The sequence below is a fragment of the Staurois parvus genome, unplaced genomic scaffold (assembly GCF_062004578.1).
Source record: "Staurois parvus isolate SC_StPar_1 unplaced genomic scaffold, SC_StPar_1.0 ptg000159l, whole genome shotgun sequence".
Classification (NCBI taxonomy): Eukaryota; Metazoa; Chordata; class Amphibia; order Anura; family Ranidae; genus Staurois; species Staurois parvus.
In genome coordinates, this window is record NW_028317955.1 from 2411976 (window position 1) to 2436023 (window position 24048).

General features: G+C 41.8%; 1 protein-coding gene and 1 pseudogene across 1 annotated transcript; both read left to right on the plus strand.

Annotated features, from left to right (window-relative positions):
• Window positions 1-1064: 1064 nt before the first annotated feature.
• Window positions 1065-11066, plus strand: LOC149463129 (serine protease inhibitor Kazal-type 1-like). Its single transcript, XM_089675841.1, has 4 exons — window positions 1065-1155; window positions 4203-4243; window positions 7187-7293; window positions 10525-11066. Exons 1-4 carry the CDS (start codon window positions 1110-1112, stop codon window positions 10616-10618), a joined length of 288 nt encoding a protein of 95 aa, XP_089531967.1. The 5' UTR covers window positions 1065-1109; the 3' UTR covers window positions 10619-11066.
• Window positions 11067-23088: 12022 nt separating this feature from the next.
• On the plus strand, window positions 23089-23181 carry LOC149463130 (U2 spliceosomal RNA; annotated as a pseudogene).
• Window positions 23182-24048: the final 867 nt, after the last annotated feature.

Sequence of the window (24048 nt, forward strand, 5' to 3'; positions counted from 1 at the left end):
GTAAGTAGTAAACGTCAAACCTCTGCTTAACTGGAGACCAGTGTCACCAACACAGAAAGTGATGGGAATTGGGAAATCCAAGATTTCATGGTTGTCAACAGAACAGAAGAGGGGGAATCTTCTGTTGGGGACGTTTCCATCTCCTCACTTTGGAAAGATTTTTTTTTTCTCTTGCCAATGTGTCTCCAGGACAGAAAGTGAAGAGAAAGCCTATGTCATGCAGACATCAAAAGAAACAGCTGATGAGTTTTAACTATTCTGTACTGTTACTACAAAATATAGTTTTAGCTAGGGGTTCACTTGAAGGTAAATGAAAACAGGTTATTCCTCATACTTCAACTAATGAGGAACAATCATTATTTAGATTATCTATCTATCTATCTATCTATCTATCTATCTATCTATCTATCTATATCTCTCTCTATCTATCTCTCTATATATCCAATTTTATAATTAACCCTTGTAAATTAAAATATTATTTTTAATCATTTACAACAAGAATATATTTTGTGTGGTGGTTAATAACCAATGAGGAGGAAATAAGTATTTTTAATTCCATCTCAGAGTGGAAAGCAAAATTATTACTGCACAGTGACTCCCTTGACTGTGTCTGTTACCAAGCAGAGAGGGTATGGTTTTGTATGTGGAGGACTTACTAAAACTCTGTTTACTGGATTTGTGATAGAGAAGTTTCTGTAGCTCCTACTGAACATTGAGATAATATCAGTCAGATTACACATTCCCCCCTATTATGTCTCCCTGCTATTGTCCATTCTACAGTAAGTATTTTACAATTCATAGGTTAAATCAAACATAGAAAAAGAAAGATAATGTATCTAAATACACATTGATTAAAGACCATCTATACTGCAATTCTTCATTGTGTTTGCGCATTAACTTCTAGATAACATTTTAACTGACTACCTAATGATGGATGTTTCAAGCATGTCCTCTGGAAGTCATAAAAAGAAATTTACACCATCAAGGAAATTCAGGATGATTGTTGCAGTAAATCTTTGCCTGTGCAGATAAGGAGGGAGAGCTGTACAAATATGGGACAAATACAGGAAGGTGCTTTGTCTTAGCTTCACTCATCTCTACCGATCGACATGAATTCCTTTATGCTCCAAGTGTTGGTGGTCTGCTTCTTCTCAGGTAAGAACTTCTGTATACAATGAACCACCTGAGAGCGACGAATATGTAATATTTTGTAAAAGGAACAGGAATCATCGTAGAAAGATGCACACTCCATTCAAAGTGTATGTAAAGACTATTTTTGAGCATTGCAGAGGAGAAAGGCAGGTTCTGATTGCAATCCGTGTCCCTGTTAGAGAGTTTAACTTTCCATTTGTCCTGAAGTCCATTGTCATTGAGATTTATTGCCAGAACTTAATTGAACAAGCTGAAGTTAGAAGCTGATTAGCTACCATTCACAGCTTCACCAAATTCTGAGTGCATACATTTTTAGTAAATCTCCCCTAAAGTGTCAGTTATGCCATTCTCTGCCCAAACAGGAGCTTGCTATCGAATATACATTCAACAGACATATACAGATGCACACTAGCTAGGGCACTTTGAATCAGTCATACAACCTTATATATATATATATATATATATATATATATATATATATATACACACACACGCGTAAAATTGGGGTGTTTCAGAACAAGCAAGATATCTATCATACTGTTTGCATATATACTGCACAGATAAACTTATTTAAATATAATATATTCTACTTTATATTAAATTGTTTAAATGTGTTGTGTGCAGTCTAATCACTCTAGAGCTGTGTTTTTCATGTGGGGTGCCGTGGCACCCTGGGATGTTGTGAAAAGTGCTCAAGGGCACCATGGCAACAGTCTGATTTAGGCATGATCCTGTATTAGCTCCCATGCACAGAGAGGATAGAGAGAGGGCACAACCTGCACCTCCTCCTGGCTCTCTCCTCCTCCCTGTTGCTATCTTTACTATTGTCAGCAAAACTGAAAGCCATTGCTCCTGCACATAGTGGATTTTCGTAGATGATCACTGCTGCGCTGCAGAGACCAGGGGTGTCTGCTTACAGGAGCAGTCAGCAACCTTTTACACATTTAGATATAACTAAATGCATTTTTTGGTTGTTGTTGCTTTGGATAGAATGGAAAGGGTTTAGAACACCTATCAGCTTTTATTGCTGTCTGTTTCCCCATTAGGGAGATTCACCTTCTCGATTTGTCCTGGGAATCTTTATTCCCAAGAATGAAAGTGAAAAATACCTGCAAGTTTTGAGTTATCACTGGGATAGGAATAGAAGGCAAAATTTCCAATGGGGGAAGTAGATGAACAATAGCATTCCGTATCCATATAGTTTATTTAAAATTTTTGCATTCATAGTTGTTCTGCTAATGGAAATACACAAAACATTTATAAAAACAATTAATGTGTACTGATCAAACTGGATTTCCAGTTTCAGCAATCGCTGTCCCCATCTTTCACGGCTTAGTTGTGCTATGTCTGACCTAGGATGTTAATTTCAGCTGTAAACACACTTCTGAATAATCTGTTGTAAAGAAAATTGGTTTGTATATATATATATATTTTAGTGGTGCACTGAAAATTCAGGATGCACTTGGCTGAAAACCGACATGGACAGTTTTTAAAAATTAATATATTTTTCCAATGCAAATTGTTTTGGAAAAAAAACACCATGTATACCACAATTTCTTTGTAAAATATGAAAGATGATGTTATTCCGAGTAAATAGATGCCCAACAAATCTCCATGGGTGACGCTTTAAAAATTTCCACAGGTTACCAGTTTAAAGTTACAGAGGAGGTCTAGTGCTAGAATTATTGTTCTTGCTCTGATGTTCATGGCGATACCTCACAAGTGTGGTTTGAACACCTTTACATATGTGGGAGTGGCCTACATATGTGTTCACCACTGCATGTGCGCACGAAGGATGGGGTCACTTTAATCTTTTTTTTTTTACATTTATTTAATTTATTTTTTTACACTGTCCCTTTAATTCTTTTTTTTTCCTATCACAAGGAATGCATGCATCCCTTAAGATAGAAATAAGCAGCGACAGGTTCTCTTTATAGAGAGATATAGGGTCAATAAGACCCCACATCTCTCCTCTACAATGTAAAGCATTAGATCAAAAAAAGCATTGATCTAGTGCTTTAAAAAAAAAAAAAGGAACCAGAAGTGACATCATAACGTCGCTCCGGTCCTCCAAGGGCATAGAGATGAGTATATGCTTTATGACCCTGCAGGGTTGTGAATCTTGGGGTGAGAGGCCATTTCAGCTATTGTTGTCGGGTCGCACTGAGGGTGGGTTGCATCCACTTTTATGCATGGAAAGGAATAACACCGCACCCGTATATGGACACTTTGTGACACCTTGTGATATAGTGTTGTGATTCACTGTGTGACCATCTGCATCTTGATCCCACATTAGGGACTCACTGCTGTGTGTGCCTTTATTGTAGTGTCCCATTAGGGCACTTGGGGTCACTGTCTGTATCATCCCCATGTGCATTGGGGTCACTATTGTTTGTGTTAGTCACGTGTCTGATCCTATTTTAGATTTATCATCTATATTTGTTTTATGTTAATTATATTTTGTAATACTCATTTGTGTCTATTAGCGCTGCATCATATTTTCTTCTTCTGCTCATGACCTATATGGTAGTGGTTTGGATGCTAGCAGCTTTAGTGTGAATTAATTACACCCTATTTTTTTATTTTACATACGAGCGCAGGAGGATCTCTGTTCTATTTATGTTGAAAAGTAAATGCAGTTTTCACTCCTTGAAATGTTTTCTTTTATTATAGAAATTCAAAAGACCTGGTTTGACTTGAACACCCCTCTTACATTTGCACTATACGGAGTATCCCATTTCACAGATACCATGTGTTTGAGGCCAACTCCACTCTATCTTAAAAAAAAAAAAAGGGTTATAGTTAGACATGAATTCAGGGGCAAACTTAGGAGTCCTAAAAGAGCATTTTGACAAATGCTAGGTATGTAGAAGTCCCTTTCATTGCTGTTAAAGGCTGCTAAGAAGGCCTGGACTAACAGGTTCACCTTATTCTTCTTTTGTTTGTCTGTTTACATGACACTCTTAAACAACAGGGTCATCCAAAAATCATGATTCTTATATATCCAAAAGAATACATTAATATACCAGATTGCATAATTCCTCCTGCAGGTCTGGCCTTTACAGCACCAAGTGTGAAGAAACCACGAGTGGTAAGTTAAAGGACTGAAAAATGTTGATACTATAAAAAAGATATAAATGTGTTTACTAATAGACCAGTTTTTTTCCAATTCAATACCTGATATAGTCCTCAGTGAGCAGTTCAAGATTACCCGAGGCCATGGCATTACTTAATAATAATAATTGTTTAATACTTCCAAGCTCCTATTTAAGACTATTATTTTCAGTAGTGATCATGCAATAAATAAATACTAATATTGGGCCAAAAATGTGGTATTTTTCTTATCTGAATGCTTTATATATAACCATGTTGGTAAAAAAACAAAAAAGAGGATTTTAATAGCACAGCATGTAGTGCACCATGCCAAAACGGGGAAAATATATGCATGCTAATTAAAATAAAACTGAAGCTTTTAAAAGATTGCACTTGGTTCCCAGTGGCAAAACATAACAATTAAAGCACATACTTTGAGAGTGACAGGTCTACAGACAACCAAAATATAGAAATATAATCCTCTAATCAGGGGTGTTTCACAACGAGTGGGCAAAAAATAGCTATCCTGACAATACTTGGGCAACAAACAGGCAATTGTACACAATACACAGACAGAAATCAATGAACTGCTACAATATGCAGACAGTCAATAGGCAGCAAATAACCAATACACATCAGAAAACAGCAATTTGGGACAATATGCAGATAAATGCACAAACATGCAATATGTGAGCAACAAATGGCAAATTGTGACTATGACCATAATTAACAGGAAATTGTGACAATTGGCTAATAACAAACTGGCAATTGTGACAATATCCAAGCAATCATAACAATATGCAACTGAGCAATCGCGACAGAATGTGGACAACAAACAGTCACCCCCAACACTAATGTCCACAGAAAAACAACACAACCACCTAACCACTTCTGCATAAAACCCCTCACTAGCTAAAATCCTCCTCCTCCTCCTGCAAAACCGCCCACAGGAAAAATCCCCCTCCCCAGCAATACCCACCAACAGCAAAAATCTCCCTCCCAGCAATACCCATCACCAGCAAAAATCCCCCTCCCCAGCAAAACCGCCCACAGGAAAAATCCCCCTCCCCAGCAATACCCACTACCAGTAAAAATCTCCCTCCCAGCAATACCCACTACCAGCAAAAATCTCCCTCCCAGCAATACCCACCACCAGCAAAAATCCCACCTCCCCAGCAATACCCACCACCAGCAAAAATCCCACCTCCCCAGCAATACCCACCACCAGCAAAAATCCCACCTCTCCAGCAATACCCACCAATAGCAAAAATCCCACCTCCCCAGCAATACCCACCACCAGCAAAAATCTCCCTCCCAGCAATACACACCACCAGCAAAAATCTCCCTCCCAGCAATACACACCACCAGCAAAAATCTCCCTCCCAGCAATACCCACCACCAGCAAAAATCTCCCTCCCAGCAATACACACCACCAGCAAAAATCCCACCTCCCCAGCAATACCCACCACCAGCAAAAATCCCACCTCCCCAGCAATACCCACCACCAGCAAAGATCCCACCTCCCCAGCAATACCCACCACCAGCAAAAATCCCACCTCCCCAGCAATACCCACCACCAGCAAAAATCCCACCTCCCCAGCAATACCCACCACCAGCAAAAATCCCACCTCCCCAGCAATACCCACCACCAGCAAAAATCCCACCTCCCCAGCAATACCCACCACCAGCAAAAATCCCACCTCCCCAGCAATACCCACCACCAGCAAAAATCCCACCTCCCCAGCAATACCCACCACTAGCAAAAATCTCACCTCCCCAGCAATACCCACCACCAGCAAAAATCCCACCTCCCCAGCAATACCCACCACCAGCAAAAATCCCACCTCCCCAGCAATACCCACCACCAGCAAAAATCCCACCTCCCCAACAATACCCACCACTAGCAAAAATCTCACCTCCCCAGCAATACCCACCACCAGCAAAAATCCCACCTCCCCAGCAATACCCACCACCAGCAAAAATCCCACCTCCCCAGCAATACCCACCACTAGCAAAAATCCCACCTCCCCAGCAATACCCACCACCAGCAAAAATCCCACCTCCCCAGCAATACCCACCACTAGCAAACATCTCACCTCCCCAGAAATACCCACCACCAGCAAAAATCCCACCTCCCCTAGCAAAAGCCCCACTAGCCAACCCTCCTCCCCCAACACACCCCCTTAGTAGCAAACCTCCCACCCTTTCCCCAACAGTAACAGACCCCTTCTTCCATTACAACTCTTACTGGTCCTTAGATGCACTGGAGAATGAAGAAAGTCTTCCTAATATTCCCCTAGGTGGTGTTATGTGACATATCAGAGCGGAAAAGGAGCTGTGGGGAGCTTTGTCTTTCCTAGGGTCTGACAGAGCTGCCATGGGTGGCCTTGAAGAACTGTGCTCCAACAATGGGGTATCAGAGAACCCTCAACGTGACTGCACCAGAGTTGGACTGTTCACCTCCCTAGGTGGTAATCATGAGCACTTCCACTTGTCTTAGATAAAAAAAAAAAAAAATACAGTTTTTTTTTTCCAAGTTTGAGAAATTATTTAAATCAGCTTGTAAGGCTCCTCTTTATCTCAAAGCAGCTGTGTGGCATGCTGGAGGTACAAGTTACAGCTGGCTTCACACTTCTGAAGTTACAGAATGCACAATAACATGCATTGCATTAAGGGAGCCCATTCCCAATTATTAACAAATATCAGCCACGCAGGAAATGCATTTTTCAGTGACTCAGTTGATAGCACTGCAAAACTGGAACCAAAATGAGAATGAGAAAACATGTCGGCCCTTTATCCAGTATGAATACAAACTAAGAAAAAACAACTTTTAAAAGATTAAATATTGATTATTTATTAAACTGATCTAGAAGACTATACATTGATTTTAACTGTTTGCAGACAACTTGCATTGTTGGTGAAATAGTTAACATTGGTACAGCCTTTGTGTTCTAGGTATGCCGATCCATGTGAGTATGATGATAAGCCCATTTGTGGGACAGACGGCTACACCTATAGCAGTGAGTGTGTGCTCTGCATGGAAAACAGGTTAGTGAGAATGGTAGGACACTTGTGATCATGGAAGCCCAGATTTACTTGTGAAAGAGGGCCTAAGGGAGATTAATGAAGGCCATAGACGGGTCGTTTATCGGTCGATTTTTCGTCCGAAAGAATAATCGGTCGATTTTCGCACTGTTAGTGGGGCAATGGCATCGGCCCATTTTCGCGGTTCCTCCTTATTTCTTTTATCGGTCATGCTGGAACATTTGTGAAAAACTGACGATTTTCGCAATCATTGGTGGCAAAAGAACGAGCGATGTTTCGTTTTTCGGATGAAAAATCGACCGATGAACCGTCTATGGCCTGCATAAGGGTAGGGGATGCTAATCAGACTTTGCCAAATATTGCCAAACCATTCAATAACCACAACATTCGGCTAGGAGGTCTAAGCAAATACTTTCAGTTTTCAGCGTCAAAGCTGCTTATAATATAAACTATTAAGATTGTATGGCAGTGTTGGATGGTCAATTTATCAACAGCCACTTCAATGGACTCCTAAGAGAACAAGTTCATGACTATGTTGAAGCTGATGTGGGATTCAAAATGGGCGTAGTATAAAGTGTTACTGTGTTGAAGCCTTGCACCACTGGCAAACGTTTGTTGTTTTTTGTACCTCATTTTTGGTAGTAGGGTTTTTTTTACAATTTAGTTTTTGTTTTCTTTTATGTTTTATATGGTGCAAGACGTGTATAATACTTGTATAATTTGTTCACTGTTTAACGAGCCAGTTATAGACCTGGGTAGGTGACCAGTTTTTTGTTTTTTTGTACAAGACGTGTATAATACCTATACTGAACCTTTTTGATTCTGCAGGACAGTGCCCCTGCGTGGGCAAAATGTGCCTTTCTGCCCAACTTTAAGTGTCTTGTGCACTACTTACTGTAAAATATTTAAACAGATTTACAAAAAAAAACAAAACAAAACTGGGAGGGCTGCTAATATGCGGATTAACTGATCTTTTGAACACACCAAACCAGAATAAATTTGTAGTCTAACCCCACCCAGATTTATAGGAAACTTGTCCTGTAAGAAATGCATGTTACTGATCATTTTCTGAAAAACCTAGTTGTCTGGCTGTCATTTGCTTTTACAACTTTTGAGTCGTTACCAGATCAAGTGTGCAGTCAGTAAAATCAGAGTGATGTCAGAACTGCATAATCAAAGCCGTTGGAACAGAATGCCAGGCAAAAATTTGGTAACAAATGTTTAAGCTCCCCATACACTGTACAAATTGTGGCTTGTTCCTGATGAACCAGCCGCAGTTTGCTTAGTGGATGTCCCCGTTTGCCCACTCCTCGTCCAAAATCCTTGTATTTAAAACCATAGGAGCCTGGGTGGAAAATTGTTGGCCAAAGAGCAGCTGAACCCAATTAGGTCAAAATACAACAGCTGCAGAGGGAGATTTATCCATCAGTGCTGTATAGTGTGGATGGGGGGATCTTTTACATTTTTTGTTTGTTCAGCCTGCAAAAACAGTGTGTGCCCAGATTTACTTAACTACCATGCTTAATTTAATCATGTGGAGATCATCTCCATCATGCGACATTGTTCAGGCCTAGTGACTGACTGCTAGTGTGAAGAACTACATCATGCTCCCCCATACCCAGAGGGGCTGAGCATTTGGCAATGGAAGAGTGGTGTGGGAATGTGGGAATGAGGGAAAGGTGAATTACTTTACGGTGACTGGGGCCTATGTTTATATATTTCCATTAATGGCTTAAGAAAATGGAGAGCCCAAGCAATCTTGGCCTACTGACATTCTATTCCACCGGTCCAATGGACAGCTTCTTAACTGTCCATTAATATGCTTGATGGAACAAATAATGGTATTTTCCAGTATTCACTCACCTGTAGACACAACGGCCAGTGATTCTGGTTGGCTTTAGATTGATCACCAGAAGATTTTTATGTATTAAAACCCATAAACATGTGCACTCAAAATCTTGCCTGTTTATGAAAGGAGAAGTGGAGGTAAAAGTAGGAAAACACCCCTCAAACAAACAGTCCAATCAGGCTCATCAATTTTCCCACCAAGCCAGGGAGGTATATGAAATTGTAGTGAGCCTATCTATATAACAGTTTAAAGTGGTAGTAAACTCTGGCATTAAAAAAAAGAAAAAAAAAAGAAAGAAAAAAAAAAATACCCTGCAAAGCAATGGCATAATGTGATAATATGCATCACATACTAGCACATTATGAAATAATTACCTAAAAGGATAAGTTCATTTTTGACTATTTTTTGTTGCAGGAGCCTGTAAAACACTGCATCAGCAATCAGCAGTTTCCTTATGCCATGCAGATCTCCTGCAGACCTGTCAGTATATCTGTGTGCTCGTATATATCCAGTACGGTCAAGCAGATACATTGGCAGGAAGAATCAAACTACTGGCGTTCCACAGAGCCATGGTAGTTTGTTGAGAACTACAAGCTGACATCCGCAAAAGATGTCGGTACTTGTAGTTCAATCATTCACAGAACTCTGTGAATGAATAACACAGCTGTGAGGGCGGAGCCCCGCACGGCCACGCTGTTTTTAAAAATGACAGCAAGTATGGGGAACCCCTTCCTGTACTGAGGGGGGGAATAGGGCAGCTGCAGCATTGACACATGTTCCACCCTAAAAATGGGTGGAACATGTATCATGTTCCCAAAGGTGAACTTATCCTTTAAAATGAAGGCCACCAGTGGTGTGCTTTCACAGCTGACAGGGCTTCCATCTACACATGGTTTTTCTTCTGGTTTTGCGGGCTCCAGCACTTTGAATGGCTAAACCACAATGACAGAACTTCCATGTATGTGCATGGTAGTCACGACACAGAGCTCTGAAGGGACAGCATGAATATGAGCCGGTGACAGTGAAAATCTACTAAACGGGGCACGTTTAGGAGATATTTACTATACCTATGGGTAAGCCCTATTATAGGCTTACCTGTAGGTACAACTAAAAAATAGGAGTTTACTACCACTTTAAAATCCAACTGTAAAAAGCCTGAATGGTCTATGATCATCATCATCTACCTAAATGCTCAGTACATTATGCTTTAGCAGACTCGTCTAGAAAACAAAATGTGCCCCTCCTATAACTCCAAAAACTTAATTTTCTACTGAATGTATCCAAACCCCAACGAAAGGACATGAAGTCATTAGAATATTTTTTTTCTTTCAAACTTGTACTCTTTTGTCATAAAGCCGTTATTAATTCTCATATATATTTTCCAGGGAGCGGACTGTGCAGTCCCTAATACAACATGATGGCCCTTGCCCTCTCCTCCCTCCACATGAAATGAAGATGAAGAAACCCAACGTACACTAAAACTACAATTTCAGATGTTAGCTTCAGACCGCAGTGATGACTATCAAATTAATCTGGGAACATCTCTTCTGTTGATTTAAACTGTTAGGCATTAATACTTTTAAATTTTAGAATACCTCCAGCCATTTTTTTTAACACAGATAGAATAAGTAGGAGTTAAAGTTTCTGTCAAGTTTTATTTTTGTGTGTCACCTAATTGGAAAGGTTTATTTCTCTTCCTGTGCCTGTGACACCAGGACAAATGGTCATCAGGACAGGCAGGCGTTGGCAGCAATGTCACAGCAAGAAAAGATTAAGGCAGAATAGGACCCTAGGCAAAGGATCACCTTTGCCCCCCCACCCACCGAATCTCTACAATTGACTTCAATAGGCTGCAAAAAATGTTTTGGCTGCAATTCTACCTTAATACTTTAATTTTCTAAATAAAGAAACATGACCTTTAACAATATTAATATTGTCTGTTTTTCTGTTTCAATGATTCTAACATCTTGTCTGGATACCCCTTGAGAATTAAAACACTTAAAAGGTCTCAGTCTCTGGAAAGTCCTGTATTTTGCAAAGTGCTATGTTGCCACAGGACTGTATGGTCATAACACCAGGAATATTCTATCATTTAAAGTGGTTCTAAAGCCTGTACATTTTTTTACCTTTCACCCAAAAGGGGAAGTTCTGCTTTAAGCCTTTGTCCCCTGCTCTCCTTTAAGGATTGGCACCTTTGGGGAGTGGGGGGGAGAGGGTACCCGAATTTGACAGGTACCCGTTCCCACTTCCGCTGCGATCGCCTAGGTGATCAGAAGCGAAAGCTGTCCTCTTCCTGTAGTATTCTGGGACACGTGACAGGTCCCAGAAGACTACAAAGCCATTCACAAAGCGCAGCACTTCTCGCGCATGCGCAGAGGGAACCAGGCTGTGAAGCTGCAAGCTGTCACAGCCGGGTGTCCACACTGAAGATGCCGGCGCCAGGGAGAGCAGACGGCTGGTGAGGACACCGCTGGACTGAGGGACAGGTAAGTTTCTGTATTTTAAAGCTCAGCAGCTACAGTTTTTGTATCTGCTGACTTTTTTTTTTTTTTCAGGTAGAACTCCGCTTTAATGCATTCCATTCATTAAGGTAAAAAAATTTCCACCGTTTGTATCACCCCTCACCCACCTGTATATTTACCTGAATCCTAGTTCAATCCAATGCTGTGCCCGTCTGCAGCAGCTCTCTCCTCTCTCTCTTTGCTCACAGAGGCAGCAACAAGAACTACTGGTTCCTGCTGCTGTAAATCAATTCCTGTGAACAGAGGGCAGTGGTGGAGCTGAGCTGCACTGTGTGTGTCAATAGACACACACAGCCCGACTTAGGATCAAGCTCACGGGTTTGCCCCCATACAAAGTGGCATATCATGGGTGCAGCGGGGGGACTCAAGAAGAGGAGTTTCAGGGCTGCTCTATGTCAAACCATTGCTGTCATTGAGCAACAGATGATCTGATTGCTGATCCCCACTGAGCAGGCAGATGGCTGGTCTGTGTCCACTCGATCCCCCTCCATCCGTTTCTAGTGAATCGGATCAGATTGGATGTAGGTGGGTGTAAACGGACACATATCCATTTACACTTACCACTGCATAGAGGACAATGGAGGGTCCGATCAGTCCACTCGTGTTCACAATGGTGGCATCAGGTGCCGAGCCTAAAAGTATTATCGTTCTGATATCAATCTGCCCAGTGATAATCCACTAGAGCAATTTAAGGCACCATACGGCAGTGAATCCGCCCCAACGGTAGCCTGCAAGGGGGTTACTGAAGCCAGTGTTGGACTATTGGGTATCTGCTGCATTGGTAGAGGAACACCTGAGGCCCTCTCACTGAACTGCAAGGCCTCGTTCACACCATACGTGCAGAAAAACTGATGGAAACTGACGCACACATTTCACTTGCAGAAACATCAGTTTTAATGCGTGTTGCAGTTTCCTGCATAGAAAAAGTCTGCATGTGATACTAGTTTTGTGGTGTGAACAGGACATATAGAGAACAATTGACTTTGTTGTGCCCTTGCAGAACACAAGTAAAAACTGCCATCTCTGCACTGTGGTGTGGTGAAAAGTTATAAATGGTACAAAAGAAACTATGGGACTTTTAATGTGCCAGTATGGAGCATTACAACATCATAAACTAGTGTAAGAACACATTGATTTTATTGTTATATGTTTCACAACATATAGTCATTAACCCCTCCACGCCTAAGGGTAAAACAAATCTTAACACCTAAGCACAATTTTACAACGTTGACATGTGTTAGTAAAACCGTACATATCATCACAACTACTTTGTACATCCAGGTGGAGTATCAAACTGGATAACCGTGTGTGCTCTCCAGCGCTCCAGGAAATAAAATGCCAAAGGGAGACCAAGGGAACCAGGGCAGGAGTGGCCTAAAGATAATGCTTCAGGGATGCAGCCCTCCTCAGATGGGGGAAATATCCAGGGGGATTATACCTTGGCTTTTTTCAGGACAAATTGGGCTTTCATTTGGTGGTAAATGGTAATGGAAATCTCCAGATTTTTTTTTTTTTAGCAAAGGAATACAGGCCCAAAAAAAGTAAAAAAAACCCATATATTTTATTTTTTAATTTAGCTGTGTGTTTCTTGTTACTGCCATAACTTACCACCAAAGACCAACCCAAAATAAATTTTTCCAGCTCTTGACGATCGCAGCGATACCATATATGTGTATGTTATTTGTACCCACAGTACAGCCCAGAAACAATAGTGCGCATTTTGGTTTTTTTTTTTTATCTAAAACACACTGACACCAATTTAAAAAAAAAAAAAATCCTGACCTTTGACCCAAACACTAAGCCTGGCAATGAACTAGATCAAACCTTGATCTATGTATTTTTTCTTTTATTTTTTAGTATTTGTCTTTTTTCTTAAGTTTTTTTTTTTCACCTCTATGCAAGGAAAGAGATACAATGTATCTCTCTCCTCCATTCATAGAAATAAAAAAACAAGGGGGGCTCTACAGTGATTGATCACTGTGATAGCAAATTAGAGGCTATCACTGCGATCACATGACCCGGAATCGGGTCCCGATAGTTAGAACATGACCCGGGGCTCTCGGTGACACCCCGGTCTTTGTGCTGGGAGTGCACTGTGCGGCAAGCTGCTGCTTGATCTGCAGTTGCCAAGGTGCTGCACATGTCATCAGTTATAAAACCAGCTATTTGATGGCTTGACAGTTTGGTTGAGAAGACAAGCAACTGTGACAGTTATCATTCATGACATGCTTTGAATGTAAATGTTTTTGGAAAACGTTAAATTGATGGGTTTAGTTACACTTTAAAGCCTAACTCTAGGTTTTCTTTAGCTTTAAAGTGGTACTAAACTCTCTCTGAGCACCAAAAACCGAAAACGCTATTTAATTAATTTCTATATATTCAAAACTAATTCACCCATCCATGTCTTTATACTTTATTTTGTTGAGAAATCACTCTGAAAAACACACCCACAGCATTTCTAGCCACAGCCATCCTGGGTAAGGGCAGATGATCCACATAGCATTTACTTCCTGGAATCCATCTACCATTAGCTCAGGCATGCAGGCAGGAGGGCATACTTGACTGAAAAAGTGCATCCTCCTGATAAAAGAAAAAAAAAAAATGCTGAAGACGACTCATATCATGTATGACATCATATTGGCCTAGGCCAGAAACCAGGAAGTAACTGAATACATATAAAAAAATAATAAATAAAAAATGTTATATCAAGAATATGATTGAAAGTTTAGTTCTGCTTTAAATAGTTCATTTGGAACTAAAACTCTCTCCATCAACATTGGCTATTTTTAATCCTCATGTTGCTAGCATTAGTCAATAGATAGCAAGGTATTTTAGAATTACTTGTTTGAAACTTTTTTTTTACATTACTTCAGTTGCTTCCTGGTTACTAGCCTTTGCCAAAATGATGTCAAACCTCCCAGCATTTTCATTCATCTGGTGGAAGGGAGGTGGGATTTTCTCAGCTAAGCACACCCTCCTGCCTGCATGCCTGACCTAAGGGCAGATGGATTCAAATACATAAATGCCACATGAATCATCTGCCTAAGATAGACGTTGCTGGAAATAGTAGGGGGTGTTTTTCAAAGTAATTTCTCAACAAAATAAAGCATGGAGACATGCTGTATGGGGAAGTTTGCCTTGCATATTAAAAATGAATTAAACAGCGTGTTCAGTTGATGGCGCTCAATTACAGTTTAGATCCTCTTTAAGATTACACCAAAACCCACTATTTGAATGGAATCCAGCTGTATTAAGGTTTCATTACAATATGTAAAATCTTCTCAAATAACATTCACAGTACATTTAAGATTTGTTTTCCATCCTGCTATTCTTCCATCCTGAATTTTTGTGAATGTGGGTGGTGGTTGTCCTCCAGAGGACTGATGGGTCAAGCCATGGAAGGCAAATTAAGCCCCATAGGATAGTTTGGAGTATCTACAAGAAAAAGGCAATAAGAAGGGACAGGGGAGGCTCTATAGTGATATATATGATGTTGAAGTGTTAAGCAGCCCATAGATTATTCAGTTTTCCTTCCTTCCACCACAGGTAGAATGAAATAAAATTGCTTGATTCTACCATTAACACAGTCCTTGTTGATGGAGGAATGCCTCCCTCAGTGCAATTGTGTTTGCCAATGGGGAGTGCATTGAGCCTTCTCGGCTGGCAGAAAACAATGATTACTGATAGCAGCTATAGCCACTGGTGATTGTATGGAAAATATTCAACAGACTGGTTGTACCCAAGTGAACTGATGGATCAACCGATGTACAATCGACTTGCCCACACGTGACTCGAATCTCGGCTGGTTCCTGCTGAACCGGCCGAATTTCTATCAATGTATGGCTGGTTCAAAAGTTTAGTTCAAAAGGCCTCTAAGTCCCACATAATGATATAAACATACAGAAGGCTGTAAGGAGTCACCAGTTTGTAATAAATTGTCACACTAATTTGTGCTTGGATGGGAAATTTGAGAGGAAGGTGGATGTATGCATGGAGGGATGATTTTTTGGGTGAGGGAGATTTGTGCTAGGATGAGGGAATTGGGGGCATTGGAGGCAGGATTGGGGTGCAAAGATGTGTGCTGGGAAAGGGTTTTTTTACTGGGATGCTGACCCCTATCCTGTGCCCTACTGAACCTCTGTATACTGCCCCACTGACTCTTCTACACTCCCCTGCTGATCTCCCATCCAGAGGAGTCCCTAGGGTTAGTGTCACCCGGTGCGCTAACACTTGGTGACACTCCCTCCGACGATCCCCGCAGAATGTATTGGATCTGCAGATTGAGCATAATGGATCGGACTCCGATCCATTATGCTCAATCTGCAGATCCGATCCATCCTGCGGGGATTGTCGGCTTTCTTTACAACGTACCTTTTCTTGGAGAGGGTCTGGTGTCACCCCGTATAGGTTGCATGCCGACGATCCACGCAGGATGCGGGATCGCCGGCATGCAACCTATACTGGGTGACACTGGACTCGCTCCAAGAAAAGGTACCTTGTAAAGAAAGCAGACGATCCCCACAGGATGGATCAGATCAATCCTGCGGGGATTGTCGGTTTGCTTTGCAACTTTATTGTACTAGTTTACTTTATTGTAATAGTTCTAGTAGTTGATTCTTTAAAAAAAATTACACTGGTATTGTTTGTATTATTATTATTATTATTATTATTAACCGGTTGCCGACCAGCCACAGTACATATATGGCGGCAAGGCGGCACCGCTGCACAAAATCACATTTATAAACATCATTCACACTCCCGATGTTTGCGCGGGCAGGGGGGGCGCGCATGCGCCTCCACTGACCCGCGGGTGTCACGATTCGATCCCTGAGGGATCAATCATTCAATTTCAGCCAGTGATGTCCGGCTGAAGTTGAATGATCGGTCTCTGTCCTATCCTATGTTGACAGTTACACAGGACAGGATATGATGTAAATCTTCTCTGCCTGGGCACATTCCATCCCAGAGAGAGAAGAAGACACAGAAAAACGTGAGTACAAAGCACAACACTAACAGTTAGAACACACCTAGGTCACATTTAACCCATTGATCGCCCCCCCCCCAGTTAACCCCTTCACTGCCCTGTTACCAGTGTCATTGTTTACAGTGCATAGATTTTTACTGATTACTGTATTAGTGTCACTGGCGACTTCTGATAGTGTTAGCGTCAGTTAGCGCCCATCCCAGAAAGCATCAGATTGCCCGCTAGTACACCAGTAATCATATTTAACCCCTTGATTGCCAGGAACACGCTCACTTGCACACTAAACCTCCATTGCTAGTATAGTGTCTGATTGGATCAATATCTTTGATCAGATCAGCGATATACCAGCGTTCACATTAGTATAGTGTCCCCAAAAATGCAGCGTTAGCGGGATCAGCCCCGACACCTGCGTTTAGCCCCTTACGACCCCCCCCCCCTTCTTCCCCAGCAAGTGCAATGTCAGTAGATAACTGTCATTTGATATTTTACACACAAAACCGCAATGTTCACAGAATCAGACCTGATCTCTGTTAGCACGTGTCGGTAAATTTTCTGTAGCGGTTCAAGCAGTCCCTGACAGCCAGGCGCTCTTTTTCCCGTGAGTCGCACTAGGTACCTATAAATTTAGTGGCCAAAATGCTCAACCAAAGGTACTCTAGTGAAGAGGCCTACAGGATTCGGAGCATGTCAGGTGAGAGCGAAGGTGAAGACTCACTAAAAATTAAAAATACAAATCCCCCCAAAAAAATAAAAAAATTTAAAAACTAAAAATAGTTATAGTTTTTTTTGTTGTTGTCATTTTTTGTGATTGTTCTACTTTTACGGTTTTATTGTTACTGTTTTATTGTTAATCATTTGTTTGTAGGAATGCTTTCAGCTGCAACACTGACCTGTTTATTCTGACAGCAACAGGAACTTGCTCTCAGAATAGACATAAATCAATGTGGGCAGGGCTGTTGGATGAGATTTTTCATCCGCAGTTAAAAAAAGAGCATATATGCCGAAGCATGGAGGTCTGGGGTGGCCAGTCGGTGGATGGCCCCTATGCTTAGGCATATATATTTTATATTTGTTGGCACATTTCAAGTGTGCCCACCATTAGAAGTGGGTGGATGCAGGGAGGTTTTCTAATGGTGGGCATACCACCACACACTTTTCCTTATAAAGTTGTTTTTATTGAGTTTGTTTTATTGTTAACCATTGTTGATTTCTTTGCAGGAATGTCAAACTGCAGCACTGACCTGTTTATTCTGACAGCAACAGGGTCTTGCTTTCAGAATAGACATAAGTAAGTGTGTGCAGTGCTGTTGGATGAGATTTTTCATCCGCAGTTAAAAAAAAGAGAATATATGCTAAAGCATGGGGGCCTGGGGTGGCCAGTGGGTGGATGGCCCCTATGCTTCGGCATATATATTTTATATTTGTTGGCACATTTCATGTGTGCCCACCATTAGAAGTGGGTGGATGCAGGGAGTTTTTCTAATGGTGGGCATACCACGCACTTTTTCTGGCAGAGATTTCTTCTCTTTTTTTTCATTCAGCCCACAGGCTGCATAAAGAAAAAAAAAACATAGCATATACACCCAACAAGGACCAGCGACGTACTGGTACATCACTGGACTTTGAATGGTTATACCAGGGTGATGCCTGCAGCTGCAGGCATCATCCTGGTATCATTTTTTCAACCGGCAATGGGCTTTCATGTAAAAGCATTTCTAGTGGCTAATTAGCTGCAGGATTGCTTTTACAAGCAGCGGGAGAAAATGCCGCCCCCCTCCCCCTCCCTGAGATAGCATTAAAAGTGATAAAAAAAAAAAAATTAAAGGGACAGTGTAAAAATAATTAAATAAATCAGAAAAAGAAAAAAAAAAAAAAGTACCCTCGCCCATCCGCGGTTGTGAGCGTTGACCCTGTGCCAGTATGGAAACAGCGATTGCACCATGCATGTGAGGTATCGCCATGAACGTCAGATCAAGGGCAGTAATTATAGCTCTAGACCTCCTCTGTAAATTTAAAATGGTAGCTTGTAAAGGCTTTTAAAGCGTTGCCTATAGATATTAAAAATGTATGCAGTTTGTCGCCATTGCACAGGGCATGCGCAATTTTAAAGCATGTCATGTTTGGTATCTATTTACTCAGCATAGCATCATCTTTTATATCATACCAAATAATTGGCCAATATATTGTGTTTTTGTGCATTAAAATTAAAAAAAGTGTATATTTTTCAAACAAATTGCCTTTGAAAAATCGCTGTGTAAGTAATATGTGAGATAAAAAATTGCAGCACCCACCATTTTATTTACTAGGATGTCTGCTCTAAAAAAATATATAATGTTTGGGGGTTCACTTTAATTTCCTAGCAAAAATACTGATTTTTTAATGTGAACAAAAAGTGTCCGAAAGGGCTTGGTCTTCAGGTGGTTAGAAGAGTGAATGATGTGTGGCATAAACTTCTAATGCTGGGCATAAAATGCCCCCGCCCCCCAAAATGACCCCTTTTTGGAAAAATAGACACCTCAAACTATTTGCTGAGAGGCATGTTGAATCAATAGAATAATTTATTTTTTTACCACAAGTTTTTGGAAAATGACAAAAAAAAAATTACACAAAATTGGCATTTAAATAATTTATTGCTCACACAAGCCATATGTATATGTGGAATTACTCCCCAAAATACATTCTGCTACTTCTCCCGAGTGTGGGGGTACCACAAGTGAGAGACATTTTGGCAGTCTAGCCAAGTATAGGACCCCAAAATCCAATAAGCACCTTCAGGCTTTTAAAGGGCTTTATTTCCTTGTTACACTTCCTGACTACATATCACAGTTTCGGAGGCCCTGGAATGCCAGAATAGCAGCAAACCCCCCACAAATGACCAATTTTTGGAAAATAGACAGGGAATTTGATAAGAAGCATGGTAAGTATTTTGCAGATCCCATTTGTTGCCACAAGTTTTTGGAAAATGAAGAAAGAAAACAAAAACATTTTTTCTTTTCTTTTTTATATTTCAAAACCTTGTGAGGAAAAAATGAGATCTGAAAAATACTTACCATGCCTCCTTTTTAAATTCCTTGGGGTGTCTACTTTCCAGAAAGGGGTCATTTGGGGGGGTTGGTTCTATCCTGGCATGTCAGAGCCTTCAAAACTGTGATAGGTAGTGAGGAAGTGAAATGAAGAAGTTACACACCTTCAGGCTTTCAAAGTGGTCATTGGATTTCAGGCTCCTGTATGTGGCTAGGTTCCCAAAAAGTCTCATACGTGTGGTATCCTCATACTCGGTAGAAGTAGCAGAATGTATTTTGGGGTGTAATTCCACATATACCCATGGCTTGTGCAAGAAATAAACCATTTAAATCACAATTTTGTGTAAAAAAAAAAAAACGTTTTTGTCATTTTCCAGAAACATGTGGAAAAAAAATAAATCTTCCATGGACACAATGGGGTTTATTTACTAAAGCTGGAGAGTCCAAAATCAGACTCCCTTCTGCATTGAAACCAATCAGCTTCCAGGTTTCATTGCCAAAGCTTCATTGAACAAGCTGAGGTTAGAAGCTGATTGGTTTCTATGCAGAAGGGAGTCTGATTTTGGACTCTCCAGCTTTAGTAAATAAACCCCTAAAGGTCCAATTACATGTCGGTTAATTCCCTTACGACCCCCTCTCACCTAGAGACTTTACAAACACATCCTTTATTGGTTATCTCACTCCTGCCTCCTCCCTCTAGATTTATTTCAACTTGTAATCTGTTAGATTTTGTTAGACTTGCAATCTTTATTATTATCCATATCCCCTCATACTTATCTTGGTCATCATTTTTACTGGTTACTTGCTTTTTACAAAACCCCATTTATACATAATGCACTATATACAGCTATTCTGTTTTCTTTCATATAAAAATGGAGACAGAAGAAAACATAATAATGACTGTAATAAATATTACAGTCAAAGAAATACTTTGACTGTAATATAGACTTTATCACCATTATTTAACCACTTAATGACTGGCGCACTGTAGCTTTGCTGCTACAGTGTGAGTCAAGTGCATCATCCCCCCACATTTCTGTCCTCAGCCCCCCGCAGATTACAGAACTGTCCTGCCTCCCGCTGTCAGCTCTGTGAGGATGACCGTGAGACAGTTGGGTAAACAAAAGGCTCTTAAATGGCAGGACTGCATGGGTCCCGATGGGACAGTGACTCGGTCCGCATCCAGACCCCAGTCCACCATTTAGTGATGCCTGAGCCATACCATAGTTTGTAGATGCTATAACTTTCACACAAACCAATTAATATGCAGTTATTGGGATTTTTTTTTACCAAAGAAATGTAGAAAAATACATTTTGGCCAAAATTTATAACGAAGTTTGAGGTTTTTTTAACGGCTTATACTATTATTTCAGGTACTTATATAGTGTCGTCAATTTAGGCAGCGCTTTACATATATATTGTACATTCACATCAGTCCCTAACCCTCCAGGGGCATACAATCTAAGGTTCCTAACTCACAATCATACATACACATACTAGGGCCAATTTAGATAGGATTTAATTAAACTGCCAGCATGTCTTTGGAGAGTGGGAGGAAACCGAAGTACCCGGAGGAAACCCACACAGGAACAGGGAGAACATGCAAATATGCATTTAGCCACTGTGCTGCCCATGCAAGTTATTGGCCATAAAAGGGACATGAATCAGGAAACATTTCAAAAAGTACAATTTTTAAAGGGGTAGTCATTTTTCATTGCTTAAATTAAAAGAAAATAAATTGAAAAATTCCTTAAATATCATGCCTGGGGGTTCCCCTTAAACTACCTGCAAAGTTGCACATCTGTACAATGTCCAGAATCTGCTGCAGCAGGACTGACATTTTAAAAAAATATTTAATTTTTAATTAAAAAAAACAACAAACCAGCGTGGGGTCCCCCCTCCTAGTATATCCTTTAGGAGGAAGGTTAGGAGGGAGCCCACAGTAAAACATGTTTTTTTTTAAAGTGCGTGGGGTTCCCCCTAAAGGCCACACCATACCCTTTAGGCCTAGTAAGACTTTTAAGGAGAACCCCACCTCCCAAAATTGGGGGATGGGGAAGTGCATGAGGTTCCCCTAAAAGCCATATCAGGCCCTTTAGGCCTGGTAGAACCTTTAAGAGGAACCAAACCCCCTCAGAATGGGGAGGGGAAGCATGGGGGTCCTCCCTATATTCCTACCAGACCCTTGATATGACCATAGGCCTGGCAGGCCAAAAAAAGGAGGGACGAACGAGTGCCCCCCCCCCCCCGGGTCTTACCAGGCCTTGTGCCCACAGCATAGGGACGGTGTTCCCATTCCGATGAGGACAAGGGCCTCTTCCCCACAACCCTGGCCGGGTGGTTGCGGGCAGGAGGTTCATTAGCATCAGGGTACCCCTTTAAATAATGGGGTGCCTTAATGTTGCCTCCCCTTGTGAATGAGTAAGGGGCACTTGTACCCCTACCCTTGTACCCCTACCCTTTCACTAAAGGGTAAAAGAGTGAAAAGATAGAGACCAGAGTTTTGAAAAAATCCTTTATTGAAGAAAAATACAAGTTTTTGACACGTTCTTTATGGGGAAGAAAAACGGTTCCAGCGTTGTAATCCATCTTCAATCACGGCGTCCAGCGTTATCACTCCGCCGCCGACTTGCTGAAATGAAAAAAACCTGCCAAGAACTCGCCGCTATCTGACATTTAGGAGTCAAGAGGTAAACAATTGGGTGGGAGCTAGCGGTGACATCATTGCTAGCTCCGGCCAATGGTGTACGTCTGACTGGAAACGGTGAGAACTGTCATCCACTATTGGGCGAAGCTATTGATGATATCACCGCTAGCTGAGACTTTGGCCGATCATGGCTCTTATTGTTAACTCAGCTGTGATTGGTCAAAGTATTGCACCTGACCTGTTGTCAGATGCAATGCTTTGGCCAATTACAATGTGCCGCCAGAGCGTATTACATTGTGGGGCGCGCGGGCAAACGGCCCAGATGTTCATGTGTTTAGTGAGCACATGAACAACCAATGTTCGACATATAGACCATCCCTAATATACAGCTAAGAGGCTGGAGGTACCACCAAAAGTGCCCCGTTTGTTTGTTTTAGGAGGAATTGGGGGCACGGACTTTGGCTATTGGGAGTAGAAAAGGTCCTGATGTGCGTGGGAATAAACAATGCACCAGGATGTTGTCAGAGAAAGAAATAGCACCTCATCATTGGTGACAGTGGGAGGAATTGTGACCCAACATGAGTGTCATTGGGAGGAATTGTGACCCACCATGAGTGTCATTGGGAGGAATTGTGACCCATCATGAGTGTCATTGGGAGGAATTGTGACCCACCATGAGTGTCATTGGGAGGAATTGTGACCCACCATGAGTGTCATTGGGAGGAATTGTGACCCATCATGAGTGTCATTGGGAGGAATTGTGACCAATCATCATCGCTTCTCGGCCTTTTGGCTAAGATCAAGTGTAGTATCGACCTTGCCTTTAGGGGTGTCCCTGCTTCCAGCTAGGACGTTGAGAACCACTTGTATCTATCCCAGCCATTTGGTCTGTGTGGGGTACCCTCTACTCGGCCTGGTAGGATCGTCGATTAAATTCGGCTTCACCTGCTTGCTGCTATTGGGTTTGAGGCTTAGCCCCCACACAGAACGAGTTTGTGATCTTCCCCCCCCTTGTTCACTCTGCGTTACTACCTCCGGGCAGTAGACGCTCAATAGCCTTTTCAAAGGCTAAGCAAGAGTGAAGCCGCCGAGGAAGAAGAAGGAGAAGGAATCCGCTGAAGACCTCTTGGAAGCCCTCCTGAGAACTCCTCTGCGACAAGATGGGGAAGAATAAGCAAACCGCCAAGAAGCCGCTGACCGCCGCCGCCGCCGCCCCAGCCAAGACTTCGGGAGAAGCCCCCTCCGCCTCCACCTCCACCTCAGAACGCTCCGGCCCTGCAGACGGTCTCCCCCCCCTGGAGCCCTGGATAAAGCAGACAGTCGTGCTGCGACTGAAAGAAGTGGAAGGCAGAGTCCCGGACATGACCCCGGAAGTCTTTGGCAAGAAGATGATCCTGGAACAAGGATTCAGCAAGGCAGAGACCCTGTCGGTGCAGTCCTTCATGAAAGGTATCTTCTTCGTAACTTTTGTATCGTTACAGGTCTGCAGAAGGTACTGGGAGACGGTGAAGACCTCTGGGCCCGATTCCCTTTTCTGCAAGTCTATTGCGAATTCTCCCATTCAAAGGGACGAAAGGCGGATAACGGTGTCCATGAGGAACCCTCACGTCCCCGGAAGAGATATTGCCACCTATCTCCAGAGGTTCTGCGTCGTGTTGAAGGACCCAGTCCGGATACTAGACGCCAACGGCTTCTGGACAGGTAAGTGGGCTGTGTTTTGCAGATTGCTGAGA